This window comes from Phanerochaete carnosa (genome assembly GCF_000300595.1).
Source record: "Phanerochaete carnosa HHB-10118-sp unplaced genomic scaffold PHACAscaffold_13, whole genome shotgun sequence".
NCBI classification, from domain to species: domain Eukaryota; kingdom Fungi; phylum Basidiomycota; class Agaricomycetes; order Polyporales; family Phanerochaetaceae; genus Phanerochaete; species Phanerochaete carnosa.
Window position 1 is genome coordinate 1,417,743 of NW_006767640.1, and position 27,643 is coordinate 1,445,385.

At 54.9% G+C, this 27,643-nt stretch overlaps 14 protein-coding genes across 14 annotated transcripts; 5 read left to right on the plus strand and 9 right to left on the minus strand.

Annotated features, from left to right (window-relative positions):
- Positions 1-26: 26 nt before the first annotated feature.
- On the minus strand, positions 27-598 carry PHACADRAFT_201600 (uncharacterized protein; the record flags this gene model as incomplete). Its single annotated transcript, XM_007401881.1, has 4 exons — positions 27-41; positions 79-144; positions 201-340; positions 400-598. 4 exons carry the CDS (start codon positions 596-598, stop codon positions 27-29), a joined length of 420 nt encoding a protein of 139 aa, XP_007401943.1.
- Positions 599-2,079: 1,481 nt separating this feature from the next.
- On the minus strand, positions 2,080-3,479 carry PHACADRAFT_131778 (uncharacterized protein). Its single transcript, XM_007401882.1, has 6 exons — positions 3,169-3,479; positions 2,967-3,106; positions 2,793-2,911; positions 2,577-2,742; positions 2,402-2,502; positions 2,080-2,351 (listed from the first exon to the last, which is right to left on the minus strand). Exons 1-6 carry the CDS (start codon positions 3,368-3,370, stop codon positions 2,096-2,098), a joined length of 984 nt encoding a protein of 327 aa, XP_007401944.1. The 5' UTR covers positions 3,371-3,479; the 3' UTR covers positions 2,080-2,095.
- A 770-nt stretch (positions 3,480-4,249) lies between these two features.
- Positions 4,250-5,896, minus strand: PHACADRAFT_188902 (uncharacterized protein). Its single transcript, XM_007401883.1, has 7 exons — positions 5,636-5,896; positions 5,446-5,606; positions 5,274-5,386; positions 5,054-5,228; positions 4,884-4,984; positions 4,597-4,834; positions 4,250-4,539 (listed from the first exon to the last, which is right to left on the minus strand). Exons 1-7 carry the CDS (start codon positions 5,838-5,840, stop codon positions 4,453-4,455), a joined length of 1,080 nt encoding a protein of 359 aa, XP_007401945.1. The 5' UTR covers positions 5,841-5,896; the 3' UTR covers positions 4,250-4,452.
- Positions 5,897-6,581: 685 nt separating this feature from the next.
- Positions 6,582-7,417, minus strand: PHACADRAFT_265650 (glycoside hydrolase family 79 protein). Its single transcript, XM_007401884.1, has 3 exons — positions 7,313-7,417; positions 6,700-7,248; positions 6,582-6,652 (listed from the first exon to the last, which is right to left on the minus strand). Exon 2 carries the CDS (start codon positions 7,115-7,117, stop codon positions 6,857-6,859), a length of 261 nt encoding a protein of 86 aa, XP_007401946.1. The 5' UTR covers positions 7,118-7,248; positions 7,313-7,417; the 3' UTR covers positions 6,582-6,652; positions 6,700-6,856.
- A 692-nt stretch (positions 7,418-8,109) lies between these two features.
- Positions 8,110-9,793, minus strand: PHACADRAFT_179263 (uncharacterized protein). The gene is made up of 7 exons (XM_007401885.1): positions 9,499-9,793; positions 9,305-9,441; positions 9,135-9,247; positions 8,914-9,079; positions 8,755-8,855; positions 8,525-8,702; positions 8,110-8,469 (listed from the first exon to the last, which is right to left on the minus strand). The coding sequence occupies exons 1-7, from the start codon at positions 9,698-9,700 to the stop codon at positions 8,362-8,364; spliced, it is 1,005 nt and encodes a 334-aa protein (XP_007401947.1). The 5' UTR covers positions 9,701-9,793; the 3' UTR covers positions 8,110-8,361.
- Positions 9,794-10,119: 326 nt separating this feature from the next.
- On the minus strand, positions 10,120-11,708 carry PHACADRAFT_154545 (uncharacterized protein). The gene is made up of 3 exons (XM_007401886.1): positions 11,289-11,708; positions 10,800-11,236; positions 10,120-10,749 (listed from the first exon to the last, which is right to left on the minus strand). Exons 1-3 carry the CDS (start codon positions 11,614-11,616, stop codon positions 10,144-10,146), a joined length of 1,371 nt encoding a protein of 456 aa, XP_007401948.1. The 5' UTR covers positions 11,617-11,708; the 3' UTR covers positions 10,120-10,143.
- Positions 11,709-15,537: 3,829 nt separating this feature from the next.
- On the minus strand, positions 15,538-16,790 carry PHACADRAFT_265657 (uncharacterized protein). Its single transcript, XM_007401887.1, has 6 exons — positions 16,744-16,790; positions 16,656-16,691; positions 16,536-16,605; positions 16,126-16,481; positions 16,046-16,057; positions 15,538-15,980 (listed from the first exon to the last, which is right to left on the minus strand). The coding sequence occupies exons 3-6, from the start codon at positions 16,541-16,543 to the stop codon at positions 15,598-15,600; spliced, it is 759 nt and encodes a 252-aa protein (XP_007401949.1). The 5' UTR covers positions 16,544-16,605; positions 16,656-16,691; positions 16,744-16,790; the 3' UTR covers positions 15,538-15,597.
- Positions 16,791-17,124: 334 nt separating this feature from the next.
- On the plus strand, positions 17,125-18,085 carry PHACADRAFT_188905 (uncharacterized protein). The gene is made up of 5 exons (XM_007401888.1): positions 17,125-17,205; positions 17,250-17,436; positions 17,491-17,661; positions 17,714-17,762; positions 17,820-18,085. Exons 1-5 carry the CDS (start codon positions 17,173-17,175, stop codon positions 17,917-17,919), a joined length of 540 nt encoding a protein of 179 aa, XP_007401950.1. The 5' UTR covers positions 17,125-17,172; the 3' UTR covers positions 17,920-18,085.
- A 189-nt stretch (positions 18,086-18,274) lies between these two features.
- Positions 18,275-19,669, plus strand: PHACADRAFT_201607 (uncharacterized protein; the record flags this gene model as incomplete). Its single annotated transcript, XM_007401889.1, has 1 exon — positions 18,275-19,669. One exon carries the CDS (start codon positions 18,275-18,277, stop codon positions 19,667-19,669), a length of 1,395 nt encoding a protein of 464 aa, XP_007401951.1.
- Positions 19,670-19,695: 26 nt separating this feature from the next.
- PHACADRAFT_265659 (uncharacterized protein) lies at positions 19,696-20,876 on the minus strand (the record flags this gene model as incomplete). The annotated part of the gene is made up of 6 exons (XM_007401890.1): positions 19,696-19,957; positions 20,010-20,169; positions 20,228-20,371; positions 20,422-20,637; positions 20,695-20,727; positions 20,787-20,876. The coding sequence occupies 6 exons, from the start codon at positions 20,871-20,873 to the stop codon at positions 19,755-19,757; spliced, it is 843 nt and encodes a 280-aa protein (XP_007401952.1). The 3' UTR covers positions 19,696-19,754.
- An 845-nt stretch (positions 20,877-21,721) lies between these two features.
- Positions 21,722-22,177, minus strand: PHACADRAFT_265661 (uncharacterized protein). The gene has a single exon (XM_007401891.1). The coding sequence runs from the start codon at positions 22,068-22,070 to the stop codon at positions 21,885-21,887; it is 186 nt and encodes a 61-aa protein (XP_007401953.1). The 5' UTR covers positions 22,071-22,177; the 3' UTR covers positions 21,722-21,884.
- Positions 22,178-22,182: 5 nt separating this feature from the next.
- Positions 22,183-24,205, plus strand: PHACADRAFT_265663 (uncharacterized protein). The gene has a single exon (XM_007401892.1). It carries the CDS (start codon positions 23,029-23,031, stop codon positions 24,070-24,072), a length of 1,044 nt encoding a protein of 347 aa, XP_007401954.1. The 5' UTR covers positions 22,183-23,028; the 3' UTR covers positions 24,073-24,205.
- A 130-nt stretch (positions 24,206-24,335) lies between these two features.
- Positions 24,336-26,229, plus strand: PHACADRAFT_265665 (uncharacterized protein). The gene is made up of 5 exons (XM_007401893.1): positions 24,336-24,450; positions 24,500-24,618; positions 24,676-24,876; positions 24,953-25,979; positions 26,032-26,229. Exons 1-5 carry the CDS (start codon positions 24,382-24,384, stop codon positions 26,065-26,067), a joined length of 1,452 nt encoding a protein of 483 aa, XP_007401955.1. The 5' UTR covers positions 24,336-24,381; the 3' UTR covers positions 26,068-26,229.
- Positions 26,230-26,791: 562 nt separating this feature from the next.
- On the plus strand, positions 26,792-27,066 carry PHACADRAFT_265667 (uncharacterized protein). Its single transcript, XM_007401894.1, has one exon. It carries the CDS (start codon positions 26,834-26,836, stop codon positions 27,026-27,028), a length of 195 nt encoding a protein of 64 aa, XP_007401956.1. The 5' UTR covers positions 26,792-26,833; the 3' UTR covers positions 27,029-27,066.
- Positions 27,067-27,643: the final 577 nt, after the last annotated feature.

The following is a 27,643-nucleotide window of genomic DNA, read 5'->3' on the forward strand; positions in this document are numbered from 1 at the left end:
ACGGTGGGTAACGAAGCGAGCGCACGTCACCACTGCGACATCTGGAACGAATAAGGTGTACTTGATGCCTCGACGCACAGCTTCTTCACGAAGATTCAGGGCAGCCGAATCGACGTTTGCCTCGACTTCATCAGGAGCCTTGCCCTAAGTTCGCTGTGAGATGGGGCGGGACGACGCATCACGATCAGAAAGGCATGTACTTTTCCTTTTGACCCTCTCGCTACCTCTTCGAAGTCACGCTCGACGACTTCGGCCTCATCCAAGTCGCTATCAGACTCGTAGCCGTAGGCGGCAGTCGCAGCAGGAATCATATCGTCTGTAGAGAAGCCACCGCTTAACTCTGCGTGTAGAATAGTGAAGTCATACTCTCGCGTGCTTCTGGAGAGACGAGGAACTCACGAGCGTCGAAATGGTCCGCAGCGGCTTTCAGAACCCGGCTGCTAGCGTACACAACGCGCGGGTGGCCCACCCCACCGTCAGCGGTCCGACGGGAGAACAGGTAATACGCAGTGTCAGTGAAGGAGCCGATGGAGATAGAGGTAGCTAAGGCCTCTTCCAGGATCGCGAACTCGGCAGACATGCCGGCAGGCGACACCATCGTGTCGGACGACGAGGTGGAAGGAGATAACTGTCGCACCAACGCCGAGGGGCTAGAAAGTCTCATGTTTAGGGGTAATCCGACAGCACGCCAACTACTTCCGCCCCGGCCCCTTTCGTTGCCCAGTAGCACCCCCGACGGCGGACATCGCTGAAACGGACGCCTACCGGCACGACCAGTCAGCTTTCCGACCTCACCTTTCCGACCCGTAAGACGTCGGGCCTTTCGTGGTCGTCTCGCGGCACTCCGTCCGGTTCGAAGCGGACTCCAAACCAGTCGTGCTTCAAAGAGGAGGGGAGCTCGTGCCAGGCCCAAATGGGGATTCCTCCGAGTCGTAATCCCGCCTGTCGGGTTGTCTTCGGAGACCGCTTGCCTGGACGGCGGCGAATCCCCACGTCACGACTCAAAGCGCCATGCCCAATCCTCGTGCCTGATTCCGCCAAGATAGGGGCCGTGATTGGTGAACGACCAGTGTGATTGCCCCGTAAAGATCGTTGATAATCCACTTGCTCTGTGAGTTGTGTGCGGGACGGCCGTACTAGCCTAGGATGGAGGCATTGGTATGGCACAAGAGCACCGCAACCCAGAGGATTGCTGCATTATTTTGACCAATCGTCGTGGTGCGGGTGTTAATATAAGAAGTCTTCATCACCTACAGGCTTCCGGGAGATCGCAGCATGTCTGACGTGAAGTGAGATCTCACCGCTTTGGTCAAGAAGCTGTCTTGCTCTGTACAGCTGCCGAACGATAACTTCATGCCGCACAGCACGCTAGTCGTGTTTCAACTGCTCGCTCCGCCGGACGGTTGTAGAGCGAGGGCGTCGATAGTAGGGCGTGGGATGGGCTACCCAGAGTACAGCGGTGAGGCTGCTGTGGCTTAGCGTCCCCGCCGAACAACTATACCACGCTGGTGAGAAATTGCTTGAAAATCACTTCTGTGAAAACGTGCATTTTACTGTCATGGTTGCTCAACCATGACTGCTGGTAAGCGGATGCGGTCAGAGGGTCACACTTGAACAGAAAAGACGAATAACTTGCGCATGTGTCGCACCATGTAAGATATACACACTTATTGTACAATGAAAGAAACGGAAAGTCCGAGCTGCAGTGTCCTGCAGGTCGCGGGCGATCGTGTTGAATACTTCTACAAGAACTTGAGTCGCAAAAGCTCTAGTTATGCCCTTCCCTGGAAGTAGAGGCTTGACTCGCTTGCTGAATTTCCCTCATCAGCTTGAGCCTAATTGAGTATTTCCTACGTTGCCCTTTGGTTAAGGAACGAAGCTCGTCGGGAGTGAGCTCCCTGAAGTTAAATCCTTCTGGGATGCCCGCTTTCGGCGATGGTCTTGCCTCATCCAAGGATGCAATGTCAGAACTATCCTGGCCAGTAAAATTTGCACTCAAGGCACTGAAGGGGAGAGGCTCAGAGCTCGCGGCAGATCCGCCAAGAGTAGGAGTACGTGGCTACACGGCGCACATGAGATCTCAAGAATTCTTTTCTTATTTGCAAGCAATATTACGTACTCGAGATAGGTCGGTGATACTGCCGAAATTTACGACTGGTGGAGCAGGATGCCCAGGGTTGGACAGTAAGAGTTCGGACAGTGTAGATAGGAGTGCTGACAGCACAGTCTCCGCGTGGGGCATCTGGCCGCTCACAACGGAAGCAACGTGCCGTTGGATCTTCTGCATGATCTGTGCCATCCTTCCGCTGTCGTATACGAATTGGAGCTGCGCCGTCAGTATGTCAGGATATCTAGTCAAGGAATCAGCGCGGAGAAGAGCCTGGGTCAATTGTGGACGCACGTTGCAGAGAAGTGCGAGAACAGCTCGCTAGTGACGCATTCCAGCGAGAGCTGCCTATGAATCTCTTGCTCAGCAAATGCCTTGAGTATGGGCAGCCCGACCTGCGTATTGATTTTGGTGAGCAATCAGTGGGCTGTGCAGTTCATAAGAGGCACATGTAGCGATAAAAACCGACCATGTCTGCCAATCTGTACATCGACTTGGGTGAGCAGAGTGAAGGGAAGTCGGGATGCGCGCTGTTGTGCTCCCCACAGGCTAAGCGATGTGCTTGTAGACCATTAGATCGCAGAGGAGCAAAGTATATCTTCCCCGTGTAGATGAAAAATACCAGAGCGTGCCAGCTGAATAAGTCATCAGAAACAGGTTATGATGAGCAAAGAAGCAAACATGCGTCACCGCTGCGACGTCTGGGATGAATAAGGAATTTTTGACGCCTCTGCGTACAGCTTCTTCACGAAGGCTCAAAGCAGTCAGATCAAAATTTGCCTCGTCTATCTGGAAGGCTTTGCCCTGAAAGCGTTGTCAGACGGTGCCGGAGATGTAACACAATTTTCAAGAGGTCTACCTTTCCTTTCGACCCGCTCGCCACCTCTTCAAAGTCGTGCTCGACGATTTCGCCTTCGTCCAGGTCGCTGTCAGACTCGTACCCATAATCGGCAGTTGCAACAGGAATCTCGTCGTCCGTGGAAAAACCACCACTTAGTTCTTTGCACAAGATTCACATGTCAGTATCCGATCATGTGCGTCCGAAGCAGCTAAGAGCTCACGAGCATCGAAATGATCGGCGGCGGCTTTCAGGACCCGACTGCTGGCATATACGGCGAGCGGATGACCTACCCTGCCTTCAGCAGTCCGGCGTGAGAACAGGTAGTATGCGGTATCGATGAAGGAGCCGGTGGAGATAGAGGCAGCCAAAGCTTCTTGCAAACTCGCAATGGGGAACTCGGTAGACACAACGGGCAGCACCATCGTAATGGGCGGCGGAGTGAAAGGGGGTGTCTGTCGCGTCTCACAGGAAGAGCAAGATCGTGCTAGGTTTAAATACAAACTCCCCGGAATCACGCCTAGATCCAGAGCCGCGTGGTCAGTCAGCTGAAAGCCTGAAGACAGGAATCTTGACTACATTGCTGGACGCTCACCTGGACAGCGGCGAACCCCGCATCACGACGTGCATCATGCTCAGCCCTCGTGTTTGATCCCAGGCATTACCATAAAAATGTCTCCCGCGGTGTGTACGACATTATCTTCAACGGCCCAGGGGTATATCCATGAGATGCACGACAGGACATTGAACGAAGAGCATCTCGAGCTGCCTCTCAGGAGTCAGTATAGTAGGCTGCGAAGAAAAGCCTTGCTGGATTGTGGCACTGACGCGCGAGGTGCATGCTGAGAAAGACAAGATGACTACAGTACGATACGCCTTGTACTAGAAATAGCGCCGGATTAGAAATATAAGCGCCCTTCTAGAAATCTAGGCGTCGGTTTAACAAACGATACTTACTAGTACTTACACCGTAAGTAGCAGATAATTCAGCTCAATGATGTGATCAGACCGCGGTAAAACCCCTTGACTCTCGCTGGCTCGGCATCAGTAAAGTGAACAGCAATGCCCTGTCTAGACCCTTTGTAGCCGTTTTCCACCACTTGGGTTCGCTTAGCCCTAAATTTTAACAAGTCGACCTTCAAGTAACTTCGACAACATTGTCACTGGCATTTTGCGCTGGCTAGTTTCTTGTCATCTAACTTTCTCAGGATATCCGGAGGGTTACCCATCTCTACAAACGTAATCCCAAAGGTAAAATCAAGCAAAACGTCGTTCATATCCGTTTCCAAAGCGCTACACGAAATAATTTATTACGTAGAGCATGACGATACATTCTGTCCAGCAGAACAGTACGGGCGACATGCATCATTGCTGTGGTGGCTCAAAAAGTTACATACAAAGGTCCGCGAAGCCGAAACCAGTCGCATAAAAAAACAGATCGCCCTACAATGTGCTCGAGGCGCTAACTCCCAGGCATGACACGACTGATCTTCGCCCGGACGACCATTCACTGGGAGGAGCATCCGGGTTCCTGCTTCGTTTCTACCGAAGGTCCTGCACTTGGAAACTTAAACTTAAACGGTTTCGGCTGCGGCTGAAGATGATACATTCTGAGACATGTCACTGAGAAACCGTGAAAGAGACAACGTACTGGGCCCTCTTCCGTTCTACGGTCGAACTTAAATAATATAGGCATCGCCTGAAATGGCGCCGGGTTGAGCAACAGCACTTCAGATAACTTCAAAAGCAGGGCCAAGAGCACAGCATCCGTGTGGGGAACCGCGCCGTTCACGATAGAAGCGACGTGGAGCTGGATCTTCTGCATGACCTGTGTCATTCGTCCGCAACCGTACATAAAGTCGAGTTGCACTTGGAGTACGTCGAGGTACCTAGTCGAGGAATCGGCACGGAGGAGACCGATGTCTACTTTGAACTCACCTAGCAGAGAATTGCGAGAATAGTTCATCTGTGAGGCACGATACCGAAAGCTGCTTTTGGATCTCCTGCACAGCAAGTGTCTTCAGCACTGTCAATCCGACCTGTGTGTCGATAATTGCAAATAATCAGCCGGCTGAACTATCAGGTGGGGACACATGACGAAAACCTACTATGTCTGCCAGCCTAAACATGGATTTTGGCGAGCAGAGCGGGGGGAGTTCGGGGTGAATACGGTGGTGCTCCTCAAGGGCCGCGCGGCGCGCTTGCAGACCATTTGACCGCAGAGGAGCGAAAGATATCTTTCCTGTGTAGATGAAGAAGACAAGCGCCTGCCAGCTGGGCGTCCTGTCACGTCAGTTATCGGTTCCTGTGAGCGAAAGACGAGCATACGTCACAGCTGCGACATCAGGAACGAACAAACTGTTCTTCACGCCTCTGCATTTCACTTCTTCACGAAGACTCGAGATCGTCGAGTCCGTTTCTGTTTTGTCAGAGGCTTTTCCCTGAGTACATTGTTAGATAGGGTCAGCAATGCATCATTATCCTAGGCTAGAGGGCACACCTTTCCTTTGGATCCGCTCTCTGTCTGTTCGGAGTCATGCTCGGCAACTTCTTCTAGATCGCTGTCAGACTCGTAACCGTAATCATCAGTCGCATCCGGGATTTCGTCGTCTGCGGAGAGACCACCATAAAACTCTGTGCGCAAAACGTTATCGTCTGGACCTAGTTTTCCGAAGAGACTGTGAGCTTACGAGCTATGAAATAGTCCCCGGTGATTTTCAAGACCCGGCTGTTGGCATACACAACGCGCGGATGACCTACCCTGTAGTCCGCAGTGCGACGTGAAAACAGATAGTATGCGGTATCAACGAAGGAGCCGCAGGAGATAGAGACAGCCAAGGCTTCTTGCAGACTCGGAATGGCGAGCTCGATGGATGGCACGACAGGCTGCGTCATTGTGGTAGACTAAAGGGCGGAGGGAGTTGCCTGTCGCACCTTGAAGTGAGAGCAGGCTCATACTAAGCTTAAATGCCCTCAGCATCCAGGTTCAGAATGACCCTATCACTCATTGACAACAGTCTGCCACTTTAACCGCTGTGGCACAAAAACGCCGCTTGTTTGGACAGCGGCGAACACCGGGTAACGAGGAGCAGTAATGGCGTGCCTGGTCCCAGTGCTCAGCCTCTATCTTGTAGTAACTGGGACAATAAACAGCTAGAGCAGAGGTTGACACGGATCCCATAAGTTATTGTGCGTACGACGTAACCCCCAGACGGAATGTATTCGTGCAAAGAGGAGATGATCAGGTGAGAGGAGTACCGCTGCCCGAACTGGTTGCCAAAATGGACGCTGAAGATAGTGGACGTACCTCATCAAATTGTGGCAGTAACTCGCAAAGACAAGCTGCATACCTGTGCCAAGTATTACATATATTGCATGCACCACATCAGGGAAAAATGACTTTGCTACGTAGTATTACGAAGCCAGTGTAGAGGTCGAAGCAGTCGGAGAATGGTCCCCCCTTCTGTAGCAAGCACCGAACGTGTCCCTGCTCCGGAAGCACTTTCGTAGTAACTACTAGTCTCAGGAGCACTCTCGTAGCAGCTCCGAAGTGTAATTGTAGCTTGCCCTATGTAAGCAATATTGCACCTGATATTGTAGCATTGATCACCAATCACCCATCTCATCATGCAAGTGTCATCAGAATATTAATATTGGATAGTATATTGGCTATTTTACAGGGCCGTATTTACATAGAATGTCTTGTACTATCACTTAAATGAGCATGGGTAAACATTACATTAGTATGTATCACCTTGGGCACACAGCTGGGTGTGACACACCGACGTAGCGCACAAGGACGGCGCCGGGCTGCGGTACTCCGAGGGAGAGTGCCGCGGGCAACACAAAGTCGGTGCCGGCAGCAGACACGTTCATGTGGTTGAAGAGCGTGAGTGCACGCACATGCGCTATCACCTGGTCGTAGACGGTGTAGCTGCGTGCGCGGCGCTGTAGTTGCTTTGCGAGCCGTCGATGCTGAGGTCGAGGATGCGGCTCCTATTCGTGTTCACAAGCGCCCCCGCTACAGCGAGCATCGCATAGAAGTTCGTATTTGTGTTCGTGCTGCCCACACTCGCACCGCCCGCGACACCCGCCGGCGACTCGAGCAGGTTGTACGACATGCCCAGCTCGTGCGTGCGCAGGTACGTGCTTGAGTAGTCAATGCTTGCCATCTGCAGCACATAATTCACCATCCAGAGGCCAACAGCAAACCTGTTGGACTCGGGGATTCCGCCACAAGAGGCGGATCAAATTCGTCCATCAGCGGGGGCTTGCGCTAGTTGGACGGTGTCAAGACGATGGCCTGGAGGTCCAAGTGCCGAACCCCGTGAGCCTTTGTACATAGCACCTGTGCGAGCCGTGCTTACCACTTGCTCCGCCAGCCTGGCACCTCCACCACCGCCTCCACTGGATGACTACCTACCCATTTTGCATGGCTGCCCACCTGGTATCTGCCACTCTTTCTTCACCCCCTGCCCCAGGGCCGCACAACCTCCCGCTTCTGTCGTGACTGCTCGACTGCTCTACCGCGTTGCGGCGGCAATGAAGAGCTGCATGGCCGCAGTGCATCACATTAAAAGTAATCAGTGACGGAGCCCATCTTCAATCTCAGAACACTTACTTTACTTGCAGCATATCACCTGCTCATCATCGCAGGGCAGAGCTTAGGATATCATGGGAGAAGAACTGAAACACAACGACGTGGCAACGAACCGATAGCGCCATCAGTTTAGGGCCGGCATTGGCAGACTTGGAGAGTCGCGCATCGCTCCAAGCGCCCGCGCAAAGGAGTGTCTCATTCTCGTGTGAGAACTTTCTGAACGGCTGTAGTACTAGCTACTCGGTTACAGAAATCATTATATTACTTAAAAATGAGTAATTGTGGCTATAATGAAAACAGAAGGTGAGCTTCTGCTCCGAGGCCACTACCGCGACTCCTTGTGCTACGCGGCGGGCAGTCCCGCGCGCCGCTAGCTTCGGACGCTTCGGACGCTTCGGTAGTGAAGTCCCCACTACGGCGCCAAACAGTGTTTCCTGATGCGCCCATTGCGTGCGCCTGGAGACGTCCAGCGGCAGGAGCACGGCCAGGGGCGTCCTCTTTATGAATACAAGAACGCCCCGCCTGATGCATATACCATAATTTATGGCAGCGTTGTGATGAGGCTGGGTCGCGTAGTTATAGTACTATCGCAAAGAGGTCGGCCGGCAAGCGTAACAGGGATGAGCAGGGCGCTATATTATGTAATACGCGAGTACTCTCTTAAAGCGGAAGGTCGCGTCGAATGTGCAGTTTGGGAATCTCGAGCAAATTTCGGAGCCCAGCTTGGAAAGAGAGTGCATTATCCTTCGGCTCCGACGAGACAAGATTTACGTGCTACTACCTAAAGAACTTGTCAGAGAGGTCCATACCGATTATTTAGCCAGAGGTCGCCCACGGCGGCAGCCCGGGTCTAGGCTCGGACTCGGACTTCGGGGTTTCTTCCAGAGTGGGAGCCGTGTATCGTTGCTTTCGCGCGGAGCCCTGCTATCATGCGACAAAGAGTTAAATTTAGAAAAGGTGCGAAAACGGCTGCTCTTACAGATGCAAGCAGAAGCGTCTCAGACAGTTTGCCCAAGAGGGCCGACAACACTGCCTCGGCATGAGGCATCTGACCCGCCGTGACCGCCGCCAGATTCTTATTTATCTTCTGCATTACTTGTGGCATCCGTCCTTCTGCATAGAGAAAGCCAAGTTGTGCGGAGAGTATGTCAGGATATCTGCAGAGACGTGAGCACAGCTGTAATAGGTCGGTGATATGTTGAAACTGACGTGGACGAGAAGCACGAGAAGAGCTCTTCTGCGATGCAAGTGACGGAGAGCTGTCGTTTGATATCTGCTTCTGCCAGAGATTTGAGGCTTGGCAGACTGATCTAAATGCAGAAGAACATGATCAAACCAAAAATAGATTGGGACAAGATATCGACGTACGATATCAGCGAGCCTGTATAGCGACTTTGGTGAGCACAAAGCGGGGAGGTCAGGATTCTGGGCCGCATGGCATCTCAAGGCTTTGCGGCGGTTCTCTAAACCGTACGCTCGTAGAGGGGAGAAATAAACCTTTCCTGTGTATATGAAGAAGATGAGGGCGCGCCAGCTACCAAAGTGCAAGCTCAGAATGATTGAGCCGGCAGACAAAAGGCTGGTCCTACGTTGTAGCCGCGACATCCGGGACAAACACGTTATGTTGTACTCCCCGAGCTGTAGCCTCGTCACGAAGAGTAGTGGAGATAGACGCTGGCTCCTTATCGATATCCTCCACGGCCTAACCCCGGAGGAGTGTTGGCTAACAATTGCTAAATGAGGATTCAAAGTGGCGCACTTTGCCTTTGGATCCGTTCACTATCTCCAAGTCGCCGTTCACGTCCTCTTCGTCGTCCAGATCACTGTCGGACTCGTATCCGTAATCGCTCGTCTGAGCTGGAATCTCGTCGTTCGTCGAGAAGCCGCCACCGAGCTCTGTGCGGAAAATTTCAGATACACGCCAACGCGAACCATCAGCGTAAACGTGCTTACGAGCGTCGAAATGATCCCCAGACGCTTTTAAGACCTGGCTGCTAGCGTACACAGCGCGCGGATGCCTCGCCCCACCATCAGCGGTTCGACATGAGAACAGGTAGTATGCGGTATCGGTGAAGGTGCCGCTTGAGATAGAGGCGGCCAAAGCATCTTGTAGACTCGGGGTAGGAAACCCGGTGGACGCGACAGGCCACACCATCGGGACGGCTGGAAAGGAACGAGGGTGGTGTCCCAAAATGAGGACAGGCGGATGGCGAGCTCAAGTACTACTCTGAGAATGCAAAACGACCGCACGGTTTATCGATAGTGATCAGAAGCATCCAGTGTTATCTATCGAGCTCACCTAAGTAGGGAAAAATTCCCATGGGTAATCCTCGTGTTCGATTCTCGTTCCTCTGTAACAGGTATCATGAAAAACTGGAGTAACAGAAAATGACACGCATCTCCCTAATATTACACATGTGGCAGCGTCCAATACGAAGTACTTTCGTGAGACGAATGACATAACGGCGCACTATTAGGACTAGATATGCCGCCCCCTGAGCTGATGGCCAGCATAGCCTGCGAGAGGGAAGTTGCATCATGTCAGGTTGCGATGACAATGCATGAAGATGAGCCGCATACCTGCGTCACAGCGCGCAACTATACCTCGAAGCGCTTGAGAACATCCACCGGAAGAAGCGAAGCTGAGGACGTTCTCTTCATGAGCACGAGCATGCCCTGCCTGCACACCAAACTGAGCTTGGCGTCCTGCCCGCGCTCCATGGCGGCGTGCTGGATCTCCTCGAGTAGCCACCTGAGCTTCCGGAGCCCAGACTGCGCAGAGCGCGCGACGTCCTCCAGCTCGGGCGAGTCAAGTTCCACGTGCCGCACTTTGGAGAACTCGCCAGAGCGGTGCACGCCGATCATCGAGTGGAATGTTTGCCCCAGCAGAAGTTGCGGATAGATCTCGTACCAGCGTAAAGAGGTCATACTCTGCTCGGAGCGTGATTTCACTTTGATCAGGGAGGACTGAGGGATGATGGAGCCGGCTTTGACGACTGTAAGCCCCTGCTTTTGAAGTGTAGTTGCCGAAGCGGGTGTGTTCGAGGAAGAGGAGATGCTTAGAGATTTAAGTGCGTTCGTCAGGTCATCGTCAGGACTGCTGGCGTTATTTTGGGATTGGTCGCCGACCTCTGCACTGGCCTCTTCTGGAGCAAAGCACGCATCTACTTCACATCGCACGACTAGCTTGAGCCCTGACATGTCCTGCGCATCGGTCCTGAGTATGTACCGACACCTGACCATCCGGTGCTCACATATGAGATAACCCTATGATGCCCTGCAAAAATTCCGCGTTCGCACCCAGGCGCAGTGGTGGTGCATGTCTGCTCGAACGAGTCGCCATAGCCTCCAAAGCCCCGCATCTCCACTTCTTCGGCCGTCCGCTCTTCCCACCTCTGCATCAGCACCGTCCACGGCCCCACGAGCTCCAAGTCGATACGGAAGTCGCTCGGCTCCGGGTTCTCCACGAACGACCAGAGCTTCCGCAGGTTGTTGCGATCCGTGACGATGTCGACCGAGCTCCATGTCGTCGGGGAATGGCCATCGCTCTCCATCGTATCGGCTGCCACAAAGAGCGGGAGCAGCGGGTACGAGGGACATCTGTGGCCATTCTGGTAGACGAACACGATACCACTGTCCCGAGGGGCACGGAACGGGAACGGCAGGTCGTTTTTCCACAGCCGAGGAGAACCTGGGAGGGTGTCAGCCGGCGGCTTCCCTAGGAATAGGCCGTTGGGGCGTACCGGGGACAAGGATCGTAGGCTCATCACCCTCCGCCCAACTGTACGATGTAATGTACTGGACATCGCCAATCACGATGTCATCGCCTGCTGGTACCTCTGCCGGTTTCTCAATCACCTGAATCGTGCTTGGGTAAAGCCCCTCGAGAATATTCTTGCCGGGAATACGTGGTACGGAGGGATGACCATGGCCCCTGGGACCAGGCGGACCGCTTCGTCCTCTGGGATAGAAGCGGCCACGAAATGGGCCTCGAGAGAGCACAGGTTGTCCCCTGCCGGGTGGGGTGGAAGGGGTAGAGCGGTCGCGCCAATCCGACCCATCTGGGGCCATGATAGAGGGTACTGAGGGTCCAAGAGCAAGAATGCTGCTGCTGCCAATCGTCGCCGCAGCAGATTAAAGGGTGTGAGCTTCAGAGATAGCGCACGCCCATGCTTCGGGCCTCATGTTGACCCAGCATCAGCACTCCTTGAACCTAATATGCACGAGGCAATGCACCAGGAGCAGATGCAACCAAACTGGTTCGCTCGCTCCATAACACCGACATCTTTCAACAATTAGGCGATTGGGGGACACTCAGCACTTTGGTGACATCATAGTTCTAGTCAATATTGTATCGACGACTCGACGCTTTCGTTTTTTTTGGTGTTGGTTGTTTTGGTTTTGACGGCATTATTGATGAGTGGGTGAATAGAGAGACGAAGATCTGCAGCGCAGCATGGTCAAATTCAAGAGTTATGCGAAGTTAAAAGTGAACCTGAACGCGATGAAGGCTCAAAAACGACTTGACACTGAAGTGTTCAAGTTTATTCAACTTTTCAAATTTAAAACCTCGCCTGCCCCTCCGACGATGCCCGTCAGTTATCGCTAACAATTTGAGATGTAAGTAACTATAGCTTACTAGAATAGCAAGCATCTTGTATTGATCACTCATCTCGCGGTTACCGGATCATCCAGGTCATGGCGCTTAAATGGCGGGGTTTTAAAAGTGGGATAAACCCGCTGGGTAATTAACGTGGCGCACCAAGCGCAAGCGAATTTAAGAGCAGCAGCTTGCCTATCCCTGTCGATTATACCCACCCCTCCTCTGCTTTTCTTCATCAAGATCTGCAAGAAATTATAGTCTAATAGACACCATGATTTGTTCAGACTGCCTTGCATCTCGGTCACTGTCGAGGCGTGGTCAAAATGTCGCTCTTCGATAACATGGAACTCCCTACTCACATCGTAGAGCCCAACCCGCAAGATTAATATTAATACTGTTACAAGTAGGCAGAAGATGCAAATCCTCGAGGTCTCTCCTCTCGATGCCTAGCGATTTGGCGCAACATGGTCTCGATCATCGATGGGTGAAATTCGACGTATGACTCTTCCCGTTCCTCGGATAGGTAGTGGGCTAGACAGCAAAACCAAGGGATAGTGATTGTCTGGTGGGGCCAATCGATCCGAGAGCAAACTGATGTCTATGTACTACTTGGACCGCTTTTCAGCAAGGCACGAGAAAGAACACTCGAAGGCATCACCAGATCCTTATTCTCTAACACCGATCGACGTATGTGCTCCTCATCTACACAACACTCTGTAGCACCCGGCAAGTTTGACGTCGATTCAGAAGTCGTGCCCTCTGCCGGTCAGCCTGCGCCTGGCCAGCCGCACCTGCGAAACTTGCTGCGCAAGTTTCGGCCCGTGGAGGAGTCCACTGTCCGCTCCAGAGGAAACAAGCATAGGACCATCGGTTGCCCTTATACCGATGACTCTAGATACGGGCACGAGCGCACATAGTCCAAGACATTGCAAGTTGAAGTCGACGAACGGCTCGCTTTTGTCGCACCTTAGCCGGGGTCGGCAGCATTGGTGGAGGCTGTATAGAGAGCGACTTCGTGTGTACAGCGTGTGTCGGTTCGGTAATAAGTCCCCGACACGCGGAGAGAGGTCATAACTGACCGGGGACGAAGACGGTCAGCTGTACGAGCCCAATTAATGCTGAATGTTTAGAGTAGCTATCAAAGCAACACAACGACTTAAGAGGAGCTCTTCCATTGAGTCGTGCTTCGAAAGCATGGCATTATTTGCTGTTTGTTGCCTATTGCACGTCAAGTCACCTATCACACTGCATTCGCTGTCCACTGAGTATCAGCCAAACTGAGGGGGCTGCAAAGTTCACGATTATATCTTGACATTTTCTCTCAAATATGGTTCCGTCCTCCACGATTCCCTGACTAGCTGGAGTCCTGAGGAGCAACAGTGACCAGTCGATCCACGATTTGTATCAGACACTTGGGTGTCATGAATCCAGCAAGCACCTTGCGAGGCGAAGAGGGGAAAGTAGATTGAGATCAAGTTGATGGTTGTATCGGTTAGAGGCTTGGCAACCGGTGAGTCGGAGAGCATTGGGACACCGACCACGGTGAATGCCGCGCCACAACGCGGGAAGCTCCAGCGAAGGCTGGGCCAGATTGCCAACGGACACTGGCATTTGCGTGGGCTGCTGGCTCTGGCACACGTCTCGCGTCCTAAGACAAATTCTCGAGCTGTGCCAAGCAGGCGCCTCTGCTTCTGCACGCCTGGCTGCGCCTTGTGTACCACAACGCAGACTCCTGGGAACCAAGCTGGCGCTCTCGGGCAGCCCTGAGTAGCTCATCAAGCCGCCATAGGTCCTAGAGACACTAGGGGTCCCGTGAGACAGGGCTTGGGAACGCGTTGCAGAGACACCCCGCTCTACCGGATCTTTATCAGCAAAACTTAGAGGCAAACCACCGAGGGTCCCTTGGGAGGGGGCTAGGGGTCGAGGAAATTGTTGATGCCAAGAGGATCGAGCTTCTCCGAGCCGCACTGGGTGGTGAGCGCACTTTTTTCCGGCGTAAAATTGGCCAAAAACTGATTGAACAAGGCCCCAACTTTCTCCGATTTTCACTTGAAAAAAACCGAAGGCAAAACTCAGTTTTCCGCCAGTTTTACTGTGTTTTAGACCATTTTGGCTGGTTTTGCACCAGTTTCTCCTCAGTTTGCATCAGCGTAGAATTGAGGAATAACTGGGCCTTTTTTAGCCGCTTTTGCCTGAGTTTTCTCAAGAAAAAAACTGCGCTTACCACCCTGTGCCGCGCTCGATGCCTCGCATACGTCAAGCGCGTCGGCATTGAATATTGAAGCATGAGCCGCAAGACGAATTTTTCGAGACAAACCCCACTTCTGTGCCAGCACGTCCTGGCGACGCCGAAGGCGTACGTACGAGCGCACAAGAAACAACTCAGGAATGCGACCGCAGCGGTCAGCAGGCTAGGAAAACTGTCCGTGATCCACACGCGCACATCTTCTCGAAGGCGTCCGTTGACGCGCGTACCGCGCGACTCCACTTTCCTGAGACTCGCCGAGTGCATTGAGTCGCATGCACGGCTCGAAAATCGGCACACACGCGTATACCCAGAGCCGCTGTTGCATGCGCAAGTCTATTCTCTGGGCCAATTGGACGCTTCTACTCTAGGGCGGCAGCAGGCAACCCTGGTCACGGGACGTCAGAACACTCGGGGCGGCGGCGAATGTGCGACACACCGGGCACGGTGCATCGCCCACTCGCGAGCGTGCATCGCAGGGATACGAAATATTGAGTACTCGTGATCACCACCTGGTGCGAGCGTTGGTACAAACCTGGAGTATATTGTCTTATTGAATACAAATCTCGCTTGCGTAGCTGGCCCTTTCTTCTGAGGATCCTGCGCACTGGTTCCGTGTAAGTTCGTGCGGGGCTCTCGAAGGAGCGCAATATTGAAATGAGAACCCCGTCTTTCAATCTCGCTTGGAGTGATAGCCTTTTTCTATGGAGTCCGTTCGCGTCTGCTCGTGTCTACTGATTTACGGCCCTGTGCGGGCTTCGATGAAACCGCCGGCGTTGATGATCGCAAGTCAATATTCAATAGCGAAGGCGCTAGACAGGCTCATGGGGATTCAGTATATTGAAATAAGAACATTCGAGTCCTCGTGGCGCACCTTGCGCGGTTGACAGAATAAGTATCGAAGGTTATTTTCGCTAAGGAAAGAGCGCTCGGAGCTAACGTGATTTGCTACGCGAGGGCAAACAGGCTTCTCAGGCCGTCATAGATGCGAATCCTATTTTATCTGCAGGGATTTGCCACTCGTCCATCACGAATAGGGCGGCCATGACCCTGGCAGGGACAACGCCTATTGATAGAAGCGTACGCTTCTGCGATACAACCACCGATCACGCCAGCGGTGAGTGTCATCGAGGGGTATGAGACAATCGCACAGACGACGCACGTAGTATTACATACAATACAGCGTTTAAACTTTACTGCAGCGCTACACTCTACAATTATCCAAGTTGAAGATCAGGATGTCCTCCGCACCAATCGCGACGAGGCGGTCCATGACGTCTGCGATCTGCTTTTTGAGCACCATCGAGCTGACCGCGACCCAGTCCCCGTCCTCGAGCGGGCTGATCGTCGCTGCGCGGCGGCCGGGCGTGATCGCGGTCGCGTCGTGGACCTTTTCGCGGAGAATGTTGTACTCGCAGACGACGTAACGGCCCGCAGCGACGACGCCCGCTATGCGGCTCGTGATGAGGCGGATAAGGGATGCGTGCTCGGGGTGCTTCTGCTCCTTGGACCTGATGAGCACCGCCTCGGTGTCGAGCAGCGTCGCGATCGCGTGCAGGCCCGCAGCGCGCATCGTGTCGCCGGACTCTAAAAAAGATCCGCGCTCAGAAGGGAAGCAGAGCAGAGAAAGGGGGGTTCGAGAAGCTACGCACCGACAAGGTCCACTGGGTGAATGTGTGTGCGTGTGTCAGCACCGGGTGGTGTTAGGGCGAGGCACACGCAAAACGCTCACCGATCCCATCCGCCAATCCGAGGGCGCACGCGGCCTCGACGCTGCCGCCGACGTACTCGATCTTCGTTTTCGCATCGTCCGCGAGGTTCAGCTTCTGATCGAGCTTGTCAAAGTACTCGCCGGCGAGCACTTCGAACGAGGTGACGATGCGCTTGCCCGCGAGCTGGTCGATGGACTTTATCGGGCCGGATTCGGGCACCTGCACCTGCAGCGCACACTTGCCGAAGCCGAGCCGGAGCTCCTCCGCGACGTGGTCTTGCATCTTGGATTCGAGGATGACATCGTGGCCGGTGATGCCGAGGTCAACGTTGCCCTTGCCGACGAAGGAGGGAATGTCGGACGCGGGCAAAAACACGCTGAGACATACGTGTGAGTGGGGGAAAGAGCGGGGGAAATTTTTCACTACTCACAGGGCCATGGGGTGGTTCTTGACGAGGCAGACGTCTAGCCGTGCATGTCTCCGAAATTGTATGTCGGCCCCTGCAAAAGGTTACTTGACAAGTTCAAAGGGACTTGGCCAGCGAGCACACCTGCGAGGAGTTCAATGCACTTGTCATACAAGCGTCCTAGGTTCAAATGAGCTTTTCTCGACGAGCCGAACGCGGACCGTGGTCTGACCTTTCTTTGGGATAGCGAGCAAGAGGCGGCCATTGAGGGACTCTGCGTCTGAGGTGTTTCGAGATTTAGTGGTGAGAAGAGAGCACCTCTTGCATTTGCACGAACTCATCATGAGGAGAGAGGGGGAGGGGGGGGTCTCTTGAGGACCGAGTCAGGCGTGCTTGAAGGCTTTAAGAAATAAAAGAGTGAGGCGCCCGGCAGAGATCGACGGCGGGGTAGTTCCAGATATGGGATGGGCGCGCTTTGTGGCAGAGCCGGTGTGACGAACGCGACCACGGGGATCTGGCCCTGACTGGCCTGACTGTTGACCCTTGCTCACTGTTTGCCGATGCCGCCACGTGCTTACCTGCGCTTGCTGCCCACATAGCGCCGCCATCTCCGCGGGTATTCCCACGGTTGCACTCAACACCGACCCAAGGTCACCTCACGATGCCGCCCGCCGCCCTGCTGGGAGGCATCGCGGTCCAACCTCCCAAACCTCCCAAAGTTCCCTCAAACGCTCAAAGCCGCGCAAGCTCAGCCCCTCCTCGGCGACGTCGAGGACTGTAAACCTTGGCGGCTCACTGCCAGAGCCTCCGGAACCTCTTCGCAAGCGTGTCAGAGTCGACAGAGTCGAATCATTCTCGACGAAACGAGTCACCAGAAGCCAATCGAGCGCACGAAGCGTGGATCTCGGCGCGCTCGGAGCATCAGGTAAGTGCTGCAATGCGGTCACCATGCGTTTCGAGGAATGACAACGTCGTCCAGACCAAACTTCGGCTTCAGGCCCCCCTGTAGGACCTCCGATTCGCAACGAGCGGGAGATAGCATACTCTACAAGCCATGCGGGGCCCCCTAAACCTCCCAAGTCTGTTAAAGCTTTACCAGCACGAGCTGCGACTGGCAGCCTGCAGGCTGACACTGCCGCAGCCACACTAAGTGAGCAAGGCACAGTCGCGATATTCGTGTAGAAAAGGACGACGTCTTGCAGATCAGCCTCCGACATCGGATGCGGGTACAGTTCAGGTTGTTTCACCAAAGTGAGTCGAGCTATCCGTGGGCAAATCGCGGGGCTAAAGCGACTCACATCATACTAGTTCTAGTGGAACAGGTTTGAAGCCCTTCATTCACCCTACGTTGCTCGACGAATGCAACTCCATCACCGAGCGCTATCGCAGTGGCAAGTGCACGAAATGACGAGCTACATCACTCCTTTTGAAGACTCTGCGCGTCGACGAGGCTTCCACAAGTATAAGCATCGAGCTGATTGCAGAGGTGTTCCTTGCCCGGATGGATTAACATTGTCGATTGATGTCGTTATAAGGCTGTTTTCAATCTCACTCTGCAATACAATCACGATGCCAATCCGATTGATAGCATATATGAACTAAAGCTGCTGTAGGACAGGCTGCAGCTCGGCGAATCGATGAAGCTGGGGCGTGTAGCTACTGGCCTCATGGTGTACACACACCTGCCACACCGTACAGACTACATTACTGGCAGGCAATGTGCTTGCCCTCTCTATCATTCCTTTCCACTACGACGACGAACGATGCCCGACTTTCTTGAGATACCACCCGGCTCCTTTCGTACAGGCGGCTACCAGACACCGCGGCGATGCGCTTCAGGAACGAGCTACACCAGCTGGATCTCCTCGCTCGCCCATCCCTCCGCGCCAGATACGCCCGTCCCCGTCCCGTTCGACCTGGGCACACCCGACTCCGACTCAAGCGCGGGGACGATCAAGCTGAGCCACGCGCCGCCACACCTCGACGAGCGCGATCCCGAGACGGCGAGCAGCGAGACGGAGGTGATGACGGAGGGCTCGGAGAAGGAGGACGCCGAGACGAGCGCGTACGGCTTCAAGATGAGCACGGTCGAGGAGGTGTCCGAGCGCCCCACGTCGCCGCCGGCGCCGTCAGGCGCGCTGCGCGGCAAGGCGCGGAGCCTCGTCGGCGGGCTCGTGAGCAGCATCCGAAGCCTCCCGCGCGCGGTGACGCACAGCCAGGTATACGACCGGCGCAGCGGCGCGACGACGACCGCAACGTCATCGTACGGCGTCACGAGCCCCGCGACGACGGTCACGAGCATGCCCGGCGACGCGCACGACGGCACGCTGTTGCTCGGCGGGCCTAACAAGTTCGCGCCCGCGCCGTACCCGTTGCCGTTCCTCTTCGCGCCGCCGTACGCACATCCCCACCAACACCAACACCACCATCCTCTGCACGCGCACCAAATGCACGACGTGCACTCGCCGCTCAGCGGAGGGAGCCACGCGCGGACGTCGAAGCTCGAGACGTTGTCCGACGTGTCGTACGGCGACGGCGCCGGCGCTGCGGTGCCGGGAACGCCGCGGGGGCAGCGGCTCGGCGGGCTCGTGCGCGAGCTGACGGCACTGCCGTGGATCTCGACGCGCGTCGCAGTCGACTACTTCCCGGGGGAGAGCCGCGCGCGGCGGGGCGGAGGCGCGGGAGGCGCGCTCGGGGGCGGGCCGGCAAAGACGTCGAGCTCGTGGTACACGCTGACGGCGCCGGCGACGCCGTCTGATATCTCGCAACCGGGGCGGCTCGTGCCCGAACCGTGGTTCCCGCCGGCGCGGCTGAGCCCTGCGCTCGAGGTGCCTGGCGAGGAGGACGAAGAGGGCGGCGCGGCAGAGGAAGGCGGGTCCGGCGCCGGGGGCGCCGCCGAGACGCGCGCCGAGAAGCTGCGCGAGGAGCTCCGGGAGAAGACGCAGCAGCTGACGGACCTCCGGCAGGTCGTCGAGCACCAGAAGGTGCACATCGGGGAGCTCGAGCGTGAGCTCAAGCAGCTGCGCAGGGAGAAGGAAGACAGCTTGCAACGGCGCAAGAGCAGCATGCGCCAGAGCATGCGCCAGAGCAGCATCCGGGCGTCGATGCGCAGGACGTCCGTCCGAGTCTCGAGGCCTGTGTCTGCCTTCGGTGACTGAGTACTTGTATAGATCTGGATATTTTGTTTATTGCGTTGTAGTCCTTTCTAGCAGAAATGCGCGACATTGTAACCTATCGCTGTAATCACAACTTTGCAGCTTCGCGCATACTCGTCATAGCCACAGTCGAGCCTCCGTCCAAAGTAAGAGTGGCACCGTTCATCCAGCTCGCTGCAGGGCTCGCCAGGAAGAGGGCGGTACCGCCAACATCCTCTGGTTTGCCGATGCGGCACAATGGCGTGCCACTGAGGATATACTCGCCGACATGTTCAAGCGTGAAAGCCGTCACTGCGTGCTGCCATCAGAACAGTCAAGCGAAAGAGTAGCCGAACAGACATACTTTTGGTGGGGAAAGAACCGCATGCGATTGTATTGCTCGTGATGCCTTCCCAGCCGAGACGACCAGCGAACGTGCGGCTCAGGTGGTGCAAGCCGGCCTTAGACGCAGAATAGGCGTACGTTTCGTGGTTTTCGACTCTCAGGCCCTCGACAGATCCAATCTAAATGACGCCATTGTTAGCACACATGCGTTAACGCTAACGTGCAAAGGCGACGCACATTGATAATTCTGGCAGGGTCGTTCCAACTGAGCCCTTCCCGGCCGCCCTGCTTGGCGGCAGCGCGGAGTAAGGGCAGACACTTCTGGGTCAATGTGAAGACACGTTGGAGGTTGAGAGTGATCACTTTGGTGAAGGCTTCGTCCTGGTAGACGATTTGATATAAGTCCATAGTAGACGGGACGCCGGACGTACAGGGTGTTCGTCGATCTCGGCACCCCATGTTGTGCCAGCGTTGTTCACGAGCACGTGCAAAGCAGTCTCTCTTGACGAAATCTCCTTTACGAGCCGCTCGACCTCAGATACTTTTTGGAGATCGGCAGGCAGAGGAGTGCATGTGCCCATGCCTAGAGCGTTAAGCTCTTTAGCAGTCTCGTCGCAGTCTTTGGCACTGCGCGAAGAGATGTAGACCTCGCATCAACCATGTTGTCAGCGAGAATCGTATAGCAGGTGGAATGAGTAGTATACCTTCGCGCCATTCGTCACGAAAGCGGTCGCAATCTGCGAAAACGTCGAACATGTCTGGATTGTATTCACGCGAGGCTCCAGACGCGACGTACCGCTTTGCCTATACCCCGACTTCCTCCGGTGACCAGCACGACCTTGCCAGACACGCTGAAGAGGTTGTTGACGCTGAACGACGACATACTTAGTGAGACAGCTTTCGGAGGTGATAGATGTGTCGCCGCTTGTCCGAATCGCTGTCTCTTTCACGCGGCGTCAATCGGTGCCGGTTCGCTACACATCCGAAACCCGAGCCTAAAATCACGGCGAGTTCGGGTAGAGAAAAAGCGATTCGTAGCGTCGAGATGAAACGGAAGGCGCCTTCGGTTACTTTACATTTCGTCGGAGAACCGTAAGAAACAGTTTGTATAGTAGTAACAGAACCCAGCAAAGAGACGCTATTGGGCCCTACTTACTACGTAAGTACACGATCAGTAAGTACAAACCGCCATTAAAATGGCTTCGACATTGGCTTTCGACTACTGTATATAGCTTCACGTAACCTATCGCCAACCAGGTGTAATCACAACTTTGCAGCTCCGCGCATACTCGTCATAGCCACAGTCGAGCCTCCGTCCAAAGTAAGAGAGGCACCGTTCATCCAGCTCGCTGCAGGGCTCGCCAGGAAGAGAGCGGTACCGCCAACATCCTCTGACTTGCCGACGCGGCATAATGGCGTGCCTCTGATAATGTACTCGCCGGCATGTTCAAACATGAAATCCGACACTGCATGCTGTCATCAGAACAGCTGAGTGAGAGGGGCAGCCGAACGGGCCTACTTTTGGTGCGGAAGGGACCGCATGCGATTATATTGCTCGTGATGCCTTCCCAGTCGAGACGACCAGCGAACGTGCGGCTCAGGTGGTGCAAGCCGGCCTTAGACGCAGAATAGGCGTACGTCTCGTGATTGGCGACTTTCAGGCCTTCGATAGATCCAATCTAAATGACACCATTGTTAGCACAGTATGAACCTCCGGTGTGCAAAGACGATGCACATTGATGATTCTGGCGGGGTCATTCCAGCTGAGCCCTTCCCGGCCGCCCTGCTTGGCGGCAGTGCGGAATAAGGGCAGCGCTTTTGAGTCAACGTGAAGACACGTTGGAGGTTCAGAGTGATGATTTCCGTGAATGCTTCATCCTGGCATTAGGGCAGTTCAATGAGTCTGCAGTAGACGGGACGCTGGACATACGGGTTGCTTGTCAATCCCGACCTCCCATCCTGCGCCAGCGTTATTCACGAGTACGTGCAAAGCTGTCTCTCTCGATGAAATCTCCTTTACGAGCCGCTCGACCTCGATAACTTTCTGGAGATCAGCAGGTAGAGGGATGCACGTGCCCATGCCTAGAGCGTTCAGCTCTTCGGCAGTCTCGTCGCAGGCTTTGGCATTACGCGAAGTAAAGTAGACCTGATATGAACCATGGTGTCAACGAGGATCCTATAGGGAGTAGAATGAGCAGTATACCTCTGCGCCATTCGTCACGAAAGCGGTCGCAATCTACGAAGATGTCGAGTATTGCATTCACGAGAGGCTCCAGACGCGGCGCACCGCTTTGCCTGGACCCCGATTTCCTCCAGTGACCAACACGACCTTACCAGACACGCTGAAGAGGCTGTTAACATTGAATGACGACATGGTGAGATAGCTCGAGGTGATCAGCATGTCCAAATCGTTGTCTGTTTCATGCGGTGTCATTAGGTACCGGTTCGCTACACATCCGAAACCCGAGCCTGAAAATCATGGAGAGCTGGGGAGCGAGAAAGCAATGGTCCGTATAAGGTGTCGGGAGGGCGGCGGGGTCGTAGACGGCGATAGGCCTTGCGAGGAGGCCTCGGGCCTCGGACTAGACTTGGAACGGAAAGCGTCCTTCGGTTACTTTGCTTTCGTCAGAGAACCACTTGTATAGCAGTAACAAAACCCAGCAAAGAGACGCTAGTGGGCACTACTTACTATGTAAGTGCGGTAAGTAAACGTAAATCGCCATCAGCATGGCTTCGACATTGACTTTCGGTCGTATAGCTTTCATTGTTTGCTTTCTTGGAGTCCAGAACGTGCAAATCATCACCAACAGACCTCTGACGTGAGTCTACTCAGCTGTCGAAGCCGACGTCGTAGCTTTATGGGACAAAATTCCGCCGTGTAGCCCACGATCCAGAGTCCAGACGCACCGGGCCCGCTCGTGAATACGGTCCCGACCCGCTCGCTTTCCTTGAGAATCTCAGTGGGACACTATAATAAATACTAGGCAAGGGTTGCTGGCATTGACTACATATCTCGCACGTAGCCACCCATCCTCGAGATGTCGAAGCCGATGCGCGTCCAGGTCGAGGAGTATATCCTCGACCTCCAGGACAGGATCGTCTCCGCGCTGGAGAAGCTCGATCCCAACTCCCCACCGTTCAAGCGCGACTCGTGGGTGCGCCCGCAAGGAGGAAAGGGCACCTCGTGCGTGTTTGCCGTCCCCGAGGCGTCCCACTCCGACACCACCGCGCCCACATCTGTGCTCGAGAAGGCGGGCGTGAACATCTCCATCGTCCACGGCACGCTCCCTCCTGCTGCCATCAAGCAGATGCGGGTAGAACATTCGTCCATCCCTTATGATCCAGATGCTACGGCGGCCCTCCCCTTCTTCGCGTCGGGCATCAGCCTCGTCATCCACCCCCGCAACCCGCATGCGTCGACCGTGCACGCTAACTACCGCTACTTTGAGATCACCGAGTCCGAGGACAAGGAGAAGGATCCCGGACGGGTGCTCGCCTGGTGGTTCGGCGGCGGTTGCGACCTGACGCCGTCGTACCTCTACGCCGAAGACGCGGTGCACTTCCACAAGACGATCAAGGAGGCTTGCGACCCGTTCGGCACCGCGATGTACCCGGCGTTCAAGAAGTGGTGCGACGAATATTTCTTCATTCCGCACCGTCAAGAATCGCGCGGCATCGGCGGCATCTTCTTCGACGACCTCTGCGACCAGCCACACGCTCGCCTTGCCGCCGACGCTGTCCGCCCCAAGGATCCCGAGCAGATCTTTGCGTTTATCCAGAGCGCGGGCAACGCGTTCATCCCGTCGTATATCCCCATCCTCGAGCAGCGCATCAACATGCCGTTTACGCCTCAGCAGCGCCGCTGGCAGCTCATCCGCCGCGGGCGGTACGTTGAGTTCAACCTCGTCTATGACCGAGGGACCAAGTTTGGACTGGCGACGCCGGGCGCGAGGATTGAGAGTATCCTGATGAGTCTCCCGGAGACGGCGAGATGGGAGTACATGAGCGAGGTGGGTACGGAGGAGGGTTCTGAGGAGGAGAAACTGGTAAAGGTCCTGAAGACACCTGTTCAATGGGTGTAGATACCAACGAAATTCCAATGTACCAATAGCAGTAGACCAAAATGCTTTGTATTTGTGCTTTTAAGTAACGTCGCTTACGGCGTCGTTCCCTTCTTCTCAGCTGACCGGAAATCGGACAAGCAAGCTCTTCCTACAGGTCTGCTCAATTCTGACGGCGAGTCTCAATGAGACTCTGGTTACGAACTAGTGTTCTCCTTGGCGGTGAACGTGGCAGATCTATCATCTCGCGCTTCAGATCTGCCTTGACCCGCGACCTCCACCACATTTTCCATCTTCGCCCTCATACTCTTGTCTGTCTCCATTTAGATCATGACAGAGCCAACAAAAGTGGAGACGGACGCCGTCTTTAAGGTCCTGAAGGCCCAGAAGGCCAACAAGGTGCGCATTCTGCGATATCAGCCACACATCCGCACTCAGAGAGACCCAGGTGTGTTTCGACTGTCAAGCCCGTAATCCGACATGGTCGAGTGTGACGTTTGGTGTATACATCTGCCTCGAGTGCTCGAGTGTGCACAGAAACATGGGTGTCCACATTTCTTTCGTGCGGTATGTCGCCTCCAGCCGCCCCGGACGTACAAGCTGACAGCGAACTCGGACTCACAGCTCGACCAACCTAGACAGCTGGCAATTAAACCAGCTCAGAACGATGAAGGTTGGAGGTAATGCATCAGCTACCGATTTTTTCACCAAACACGGTGGTGCGACGTCACTAAGTGACTCGGACACCAAGAAGAAGTACTCAAGTCGGATTGCGGAGCTGTACAAAGAAGAGCTAGCAAAGCGAGTGAAGGACGACATTACAAAGTGAGTACAGGCGTTAGGCTTGGCTGCTGGATCGCCCCCCACTGGCGTGCCGGGCATGAGCTGACGTTTGCGCTAGATACCCTACGCGTATTTTCGTGGAAGGCATGGCAGAGACTGCTGCAGAAACTCCCTCCAGTGCCGCAGGCGGCGAGGCGGACGACTTTTTCTCCTCTTGGGACAAGCCCGCAGCAAAGCCCACCGCCTCATCGGTGTCATCGCCGGGGGTGCCTGTCCTCGGGCGTGCTGCGACCGTGACAGGAACACCCGCTCCGCGCACCATCAGCTCGTCGTCCCTTCGCTCATCACCGAATACACCAGGCTCGCGACCTAACTCTAAGCTCGGTGCGACCCGTCTCACGTCTTCTCCCGCCGTTTCCACCACGACCAACACAAGTACCGCTGCGTCAAAAAAGTCCAAGCTCGGCGGTCTCGGAGCTAAGAAGGCCGCTGCGCCCATTGATTTCGCAGAGGCAGAACGCAAGGCTACTGAAGAGGCCGAGCGGATACGGCAGCTGGGCTACGACCGAGAGAAGGAGCGCCAGGAGGAAGAGGAACGTGTACGCAAGGCGGCAGAGGCCAAGGCCTCCGCTTCCGCCTCCGCCCCTGCGTCGCGTTCGCTGACACCGGCCAACGGCAAGAACACCACACCCGTCGAGGCCAAGCCCCTCGGCAGCGCGCAGGACATGGAGCGACTCGGCATGGGAATGAAGCGGCTCGGGTTCGGCGCGGTGCCCGCGGCATCCGCGGCGGCTTCGCCGAAGGTGGACGACGCGCCGACGACAGCGCGCAATAAGTTTGGGAACCAGAAGGCGATCTCGTCCGACATGTACTTTGGGCGCGGGTCGTACGACCCCGTGGCACAGGGTGAGGCGCAGACGCGCCTGCAGAACTTCCAGGGCGCGTCCTCCATCTCCTCGAACCAGTACTTTGGGCGCGAGGAGGACGAGATGCAGGGCATGCCCGGCGGCAGCGGCGGCGAGAGCATTCTTGCCGACGGCACGCTGTCGAATCTCGAGGGTGCGGCCAAAGAAGCTATCTCGCGGGTGCTCGCGAACCCGGATGTGCAGAATGCGGCGGAGACTATCCGTGCGGGCGCGTTGAAGGTGCGTCTGTGGTTTGCTACCTGTGCCGTCAGCAAGCTTACGTTTGCTGTAGTTGTCTGACTATCTTGCCCAAATGTCCGAGCGGTGATCAAGAGTTCGAATGAGGGTGATATAATGGTAGCGGCTGCAGACTATCGGATTGGACAGGGAAGGGTACGGGCTGGTACGGGATACAAGTTATGGATCTCTTTCGCATTGATGTTATGCGGTGGATTCGGTTACAGTATATCGATTTATCTTTTCTGGCTGGAAGCTTACGCGAGCTTGAGACATCATGAAAGCTGTACCAGTGCCTGGCCCGTGTCTGACTTCTGCTTTGCAGGCCAGCGTGGCGTCTCGACTCGCAGTCGCGCATGCACCACTGTAATGTCATTCTACACAGCAGGCAATAATCACTTGTGAAGTTGTTGTGAGTACCTCCGTACGCTTCCGTGGCTTACATTATCGTTGACATCATTCGAAGCTGCCGGGAGGTAGCATTCCCGTATCCCGTGTCCTGTGAAGGGATAACATTGGAATGATTCTGCTCCCACCGGAACATACTCCAAATGGACTGAAGGTCGTGCGTAGTGGCGTTCATCTATCCACTCTCGCAGGTGGCATATGGGTCTCGACCATTCGCGGTGGGCTTTTGCCTATTTTTACCTCTCGAGGTGGGCACCGTGGCTGCGCTCGAGCTCTTAATGGATGGAAGTTGACGTGCGCCAGGTTGTACGCTCTGCGAGATCTTCAAGCACGCACGGAAGAGGACAAGATAGACGCCGCAGCGGGAACTTTCTCGCAGTCGCCCTGCAGGAAAGCCGTGCCAGCGGCGCAGGCCATTATTGGTCCCTGCATCCTCGCCATTCTCACCTATGTACGGTCCTGACAGATCCTCTAAATTGTCACTGCGCGCAAGCGTTCATTCTGCGGGAGCACGAAGTTGCCGACATCAATGCGCTGAAGGCGCACGTCGCAGAGGTGCAAGCGTAAGTGCGACGGGTAAGAGTTCGCTGATTGATGAACTCGGCGGTAAGCTTTGGCTGGTGGCGTTGGTGCACCTCTCTTAGCGCATTCGCTGGTGGGTTGAAACTAATTTTCTTGCGTTGGTCGTAGAGCTCACTTACTCTTGCAGTCGACTTCGATTCTGGCACGAGCGACTTCTTCCTGCCGGGTCCTGACCGCACAGAGAATATTTTTGGCAATCTACGAGTTGGCTTTGCCTTGGTGGCTCGATAATCCGTTGTGGATATTTGTACAATATGTGAATAGACAAGGTTGGACCAAAATTACGGTGGGAGTAGATTCTCCGTCGGATTCGAGAGAAGTGGAGCTACTTCTAGCAGTATCAATTTTTACTGAGACTGTGTGAACCTAGAGAGTTGTACGCCGTGCAAGTAGAGGATGCAAGCACTGGCGTCTCGGGTAACATTCATAAGAACGGGGATAAGAAGTGGAGCGTACGCTTATAACAAAGTTTAGTTATCCTGTCATTTCCGCTGCATAAGAGTCGTAAGCAGCCGTTTCGGCGTGAGGTATATCCGAAGTCGGCCAGCTTACAATCAAGTTATTTGCCAGGCTCACTCCCATGTCGTTCTATGGAGCAGGTAATGATCATTTATGAGATTATCGTGAGTACCTCATGGCCTACAAACTCTTAGTTGACATCATGCGAAGCCTGCCGG

Excerpts from the sequence above, each read along its gene's own strand:
- PHACADRAFT_131778 (XM_007401882.1), bottom strand. The coding sequence starts at position 3,370 with ATGGTGCTGCCCGTTGTGTCTACCGAGTTCCCCATTGCGAGTTTGCAA. Across the intron at positions 3,107-3,168 it reads CGCCGATCATTTCGATGCTC|AACTAAGTGGTGGTTTTTCC; the intron begins GTGAGCTCTTAG and ends TCTTGTGCAAAG. Across the intron at positions 2,743-2,792 it reads CCAGACGTCGCAGCGGTGAC|CTGGCACGCTCTGGTATTTT; the intron begins GCATGTTTGCTT and ends TGACTTATTCAG.
- PHACADRAFT_179263 (XM_007401885.1), bottom strand. The coding sequence starts at position 9,700 with ATGGTGTGGCCTGTCGCGTCCACCGGGTTTCCTACCCCGAGTCTACAA. Across the intron at positions 9,080-9,134 it reads CCGGATGTCGCGGCTACAAC|CTGGCGCGCCCTCATCTTCT; the intron begins GTAGGACCAGCC and ends GCACTTTGGTAG. Across the intron at positions 8,470-8,524 it reads AGACGCTTCTGCTTGCATCT|CAGGGCTCCGCGCGAAAGCA; the intron begins GTAAGAGCAGCC and ends GTCGCATGATAG.
- PHACADRAFT_265663 (XM_007401892.1), top strand. The coding sequence starts at position 23,029 with ATGTCGAAGCCGATGCGCGTCCAGGTCGAGGAGTATATCCTCGACCTC.
- PHACADRAFT_188902 (XM_007401883.1), bottom strand. The coding sequence starts at position 5,840 with ATGACGCAGCCTGTCGTGCCATCCATCGAGCTCGCCATTCCGAGTCTG. Across the intron at positions 5,229-5,273 it reads CCTGATGTCGCAGCTGTGAC|GACGCCCAGCTGGCAGGCGC; the intron begins GTATGCTCGTCT and ends CTGACGTGACAG. Across the intron at positions 4,985-5,053 it reads TGTTTAGGCTGGCAGACATA|GTCGGATTGACAGTGCTGAA; the intron begins GTAGGTTTTCGT and ends ATCGACACACAG.
- PHACADRAFT_154545 (XM_007401886.1), bottom strand. The coding sequence starts at position 11,616 with ATGGCCCCAGATGGGTCGGATTGGCGCGACCGCTCTACCCCTTCCACC. Across the intron at positions 11,237-11,288 it reads GCCTACGATCCTTGTCCCCG|GTTCTCCTCGGCTGTGGAAA; the intron begins GTACGCCCCAAC and ends ACACCCTCCCAG. Across the intron at positions 10,750-10,799 it reads ATCATAGGGTTATCTCATAT|GACATGTCAGGGCTCAAGCT; the intron begins GTGAGCACCGGA and ends ACCGATGCGCAG.
- PHACADRAFT_265665 (XM_007401893.1), top strand. The coding sequence starts at position 24,382 with ATGACAGAGCCAACAAAAGTGGAGACGGACGCCGTCTTTAAGGTCCTG. Across the intron at positions 24,619-24,675 it reads GTCCACATTTCTTTCGTGCG|CTCGACCAACCTAGACAGCT; the intron begins GTATGTCGCCTC and ends TCGGACTCACAG. Across the intron at positions 25,980-26,031 it reads TCCGTGCGGGCGCGTTGAAG|TTGTCTGACTATCTTGCCCA; the intron begins GTGCGTCTGTGG and ends CGTTTGCTGTAG.
- PHACADRAFT_265667 (XM_007401894.1), top strand. The coding sequence starts at position 26,834 with ATGTACGGTCCTGACAGATCCTCTAAATTGTCACTGCGCGCAAGCGTT.
- PHACADRAFT_265661 (XM_007401891.1), bottom strand. The coding sequence starts at position 22,070 with ATGGGCACGTGCATCCCTCTACCTGCTGATCTCCAGAAAGTTATCGAG.
- PHACADRAFT_265650 (XM_007401884.1), bottom strand. The coding sequence starts at position 7,117 with ATGGCAAGCATTGACTACTCAAGCACGTACCTGCGCACGCACGAGCTG.
- PHACADRAFT_188905 (XM_007401888.1), top strand. The coding sequence starts at position 17,173 with ATGCCGCCCGCCGCCCTGCTGGGAGGCATCGCG. Across the intron at positions 17,206-17,249 it reads CCCTGCTGGGAGGCATCGCG|CCGCGCAAGCTCAGCCCCTC; the intron begins GTCCAACCTCCC and ends AAACGCTCAAAG. Across the intron at positions 17,437-17,490 it reads CGGCGCGCTCGGAGCATCAG|ACCAAACTTCGGCTTCAGGC; the intron begins GTAAGTGCTGCA and ends AACGTCGTCCAG.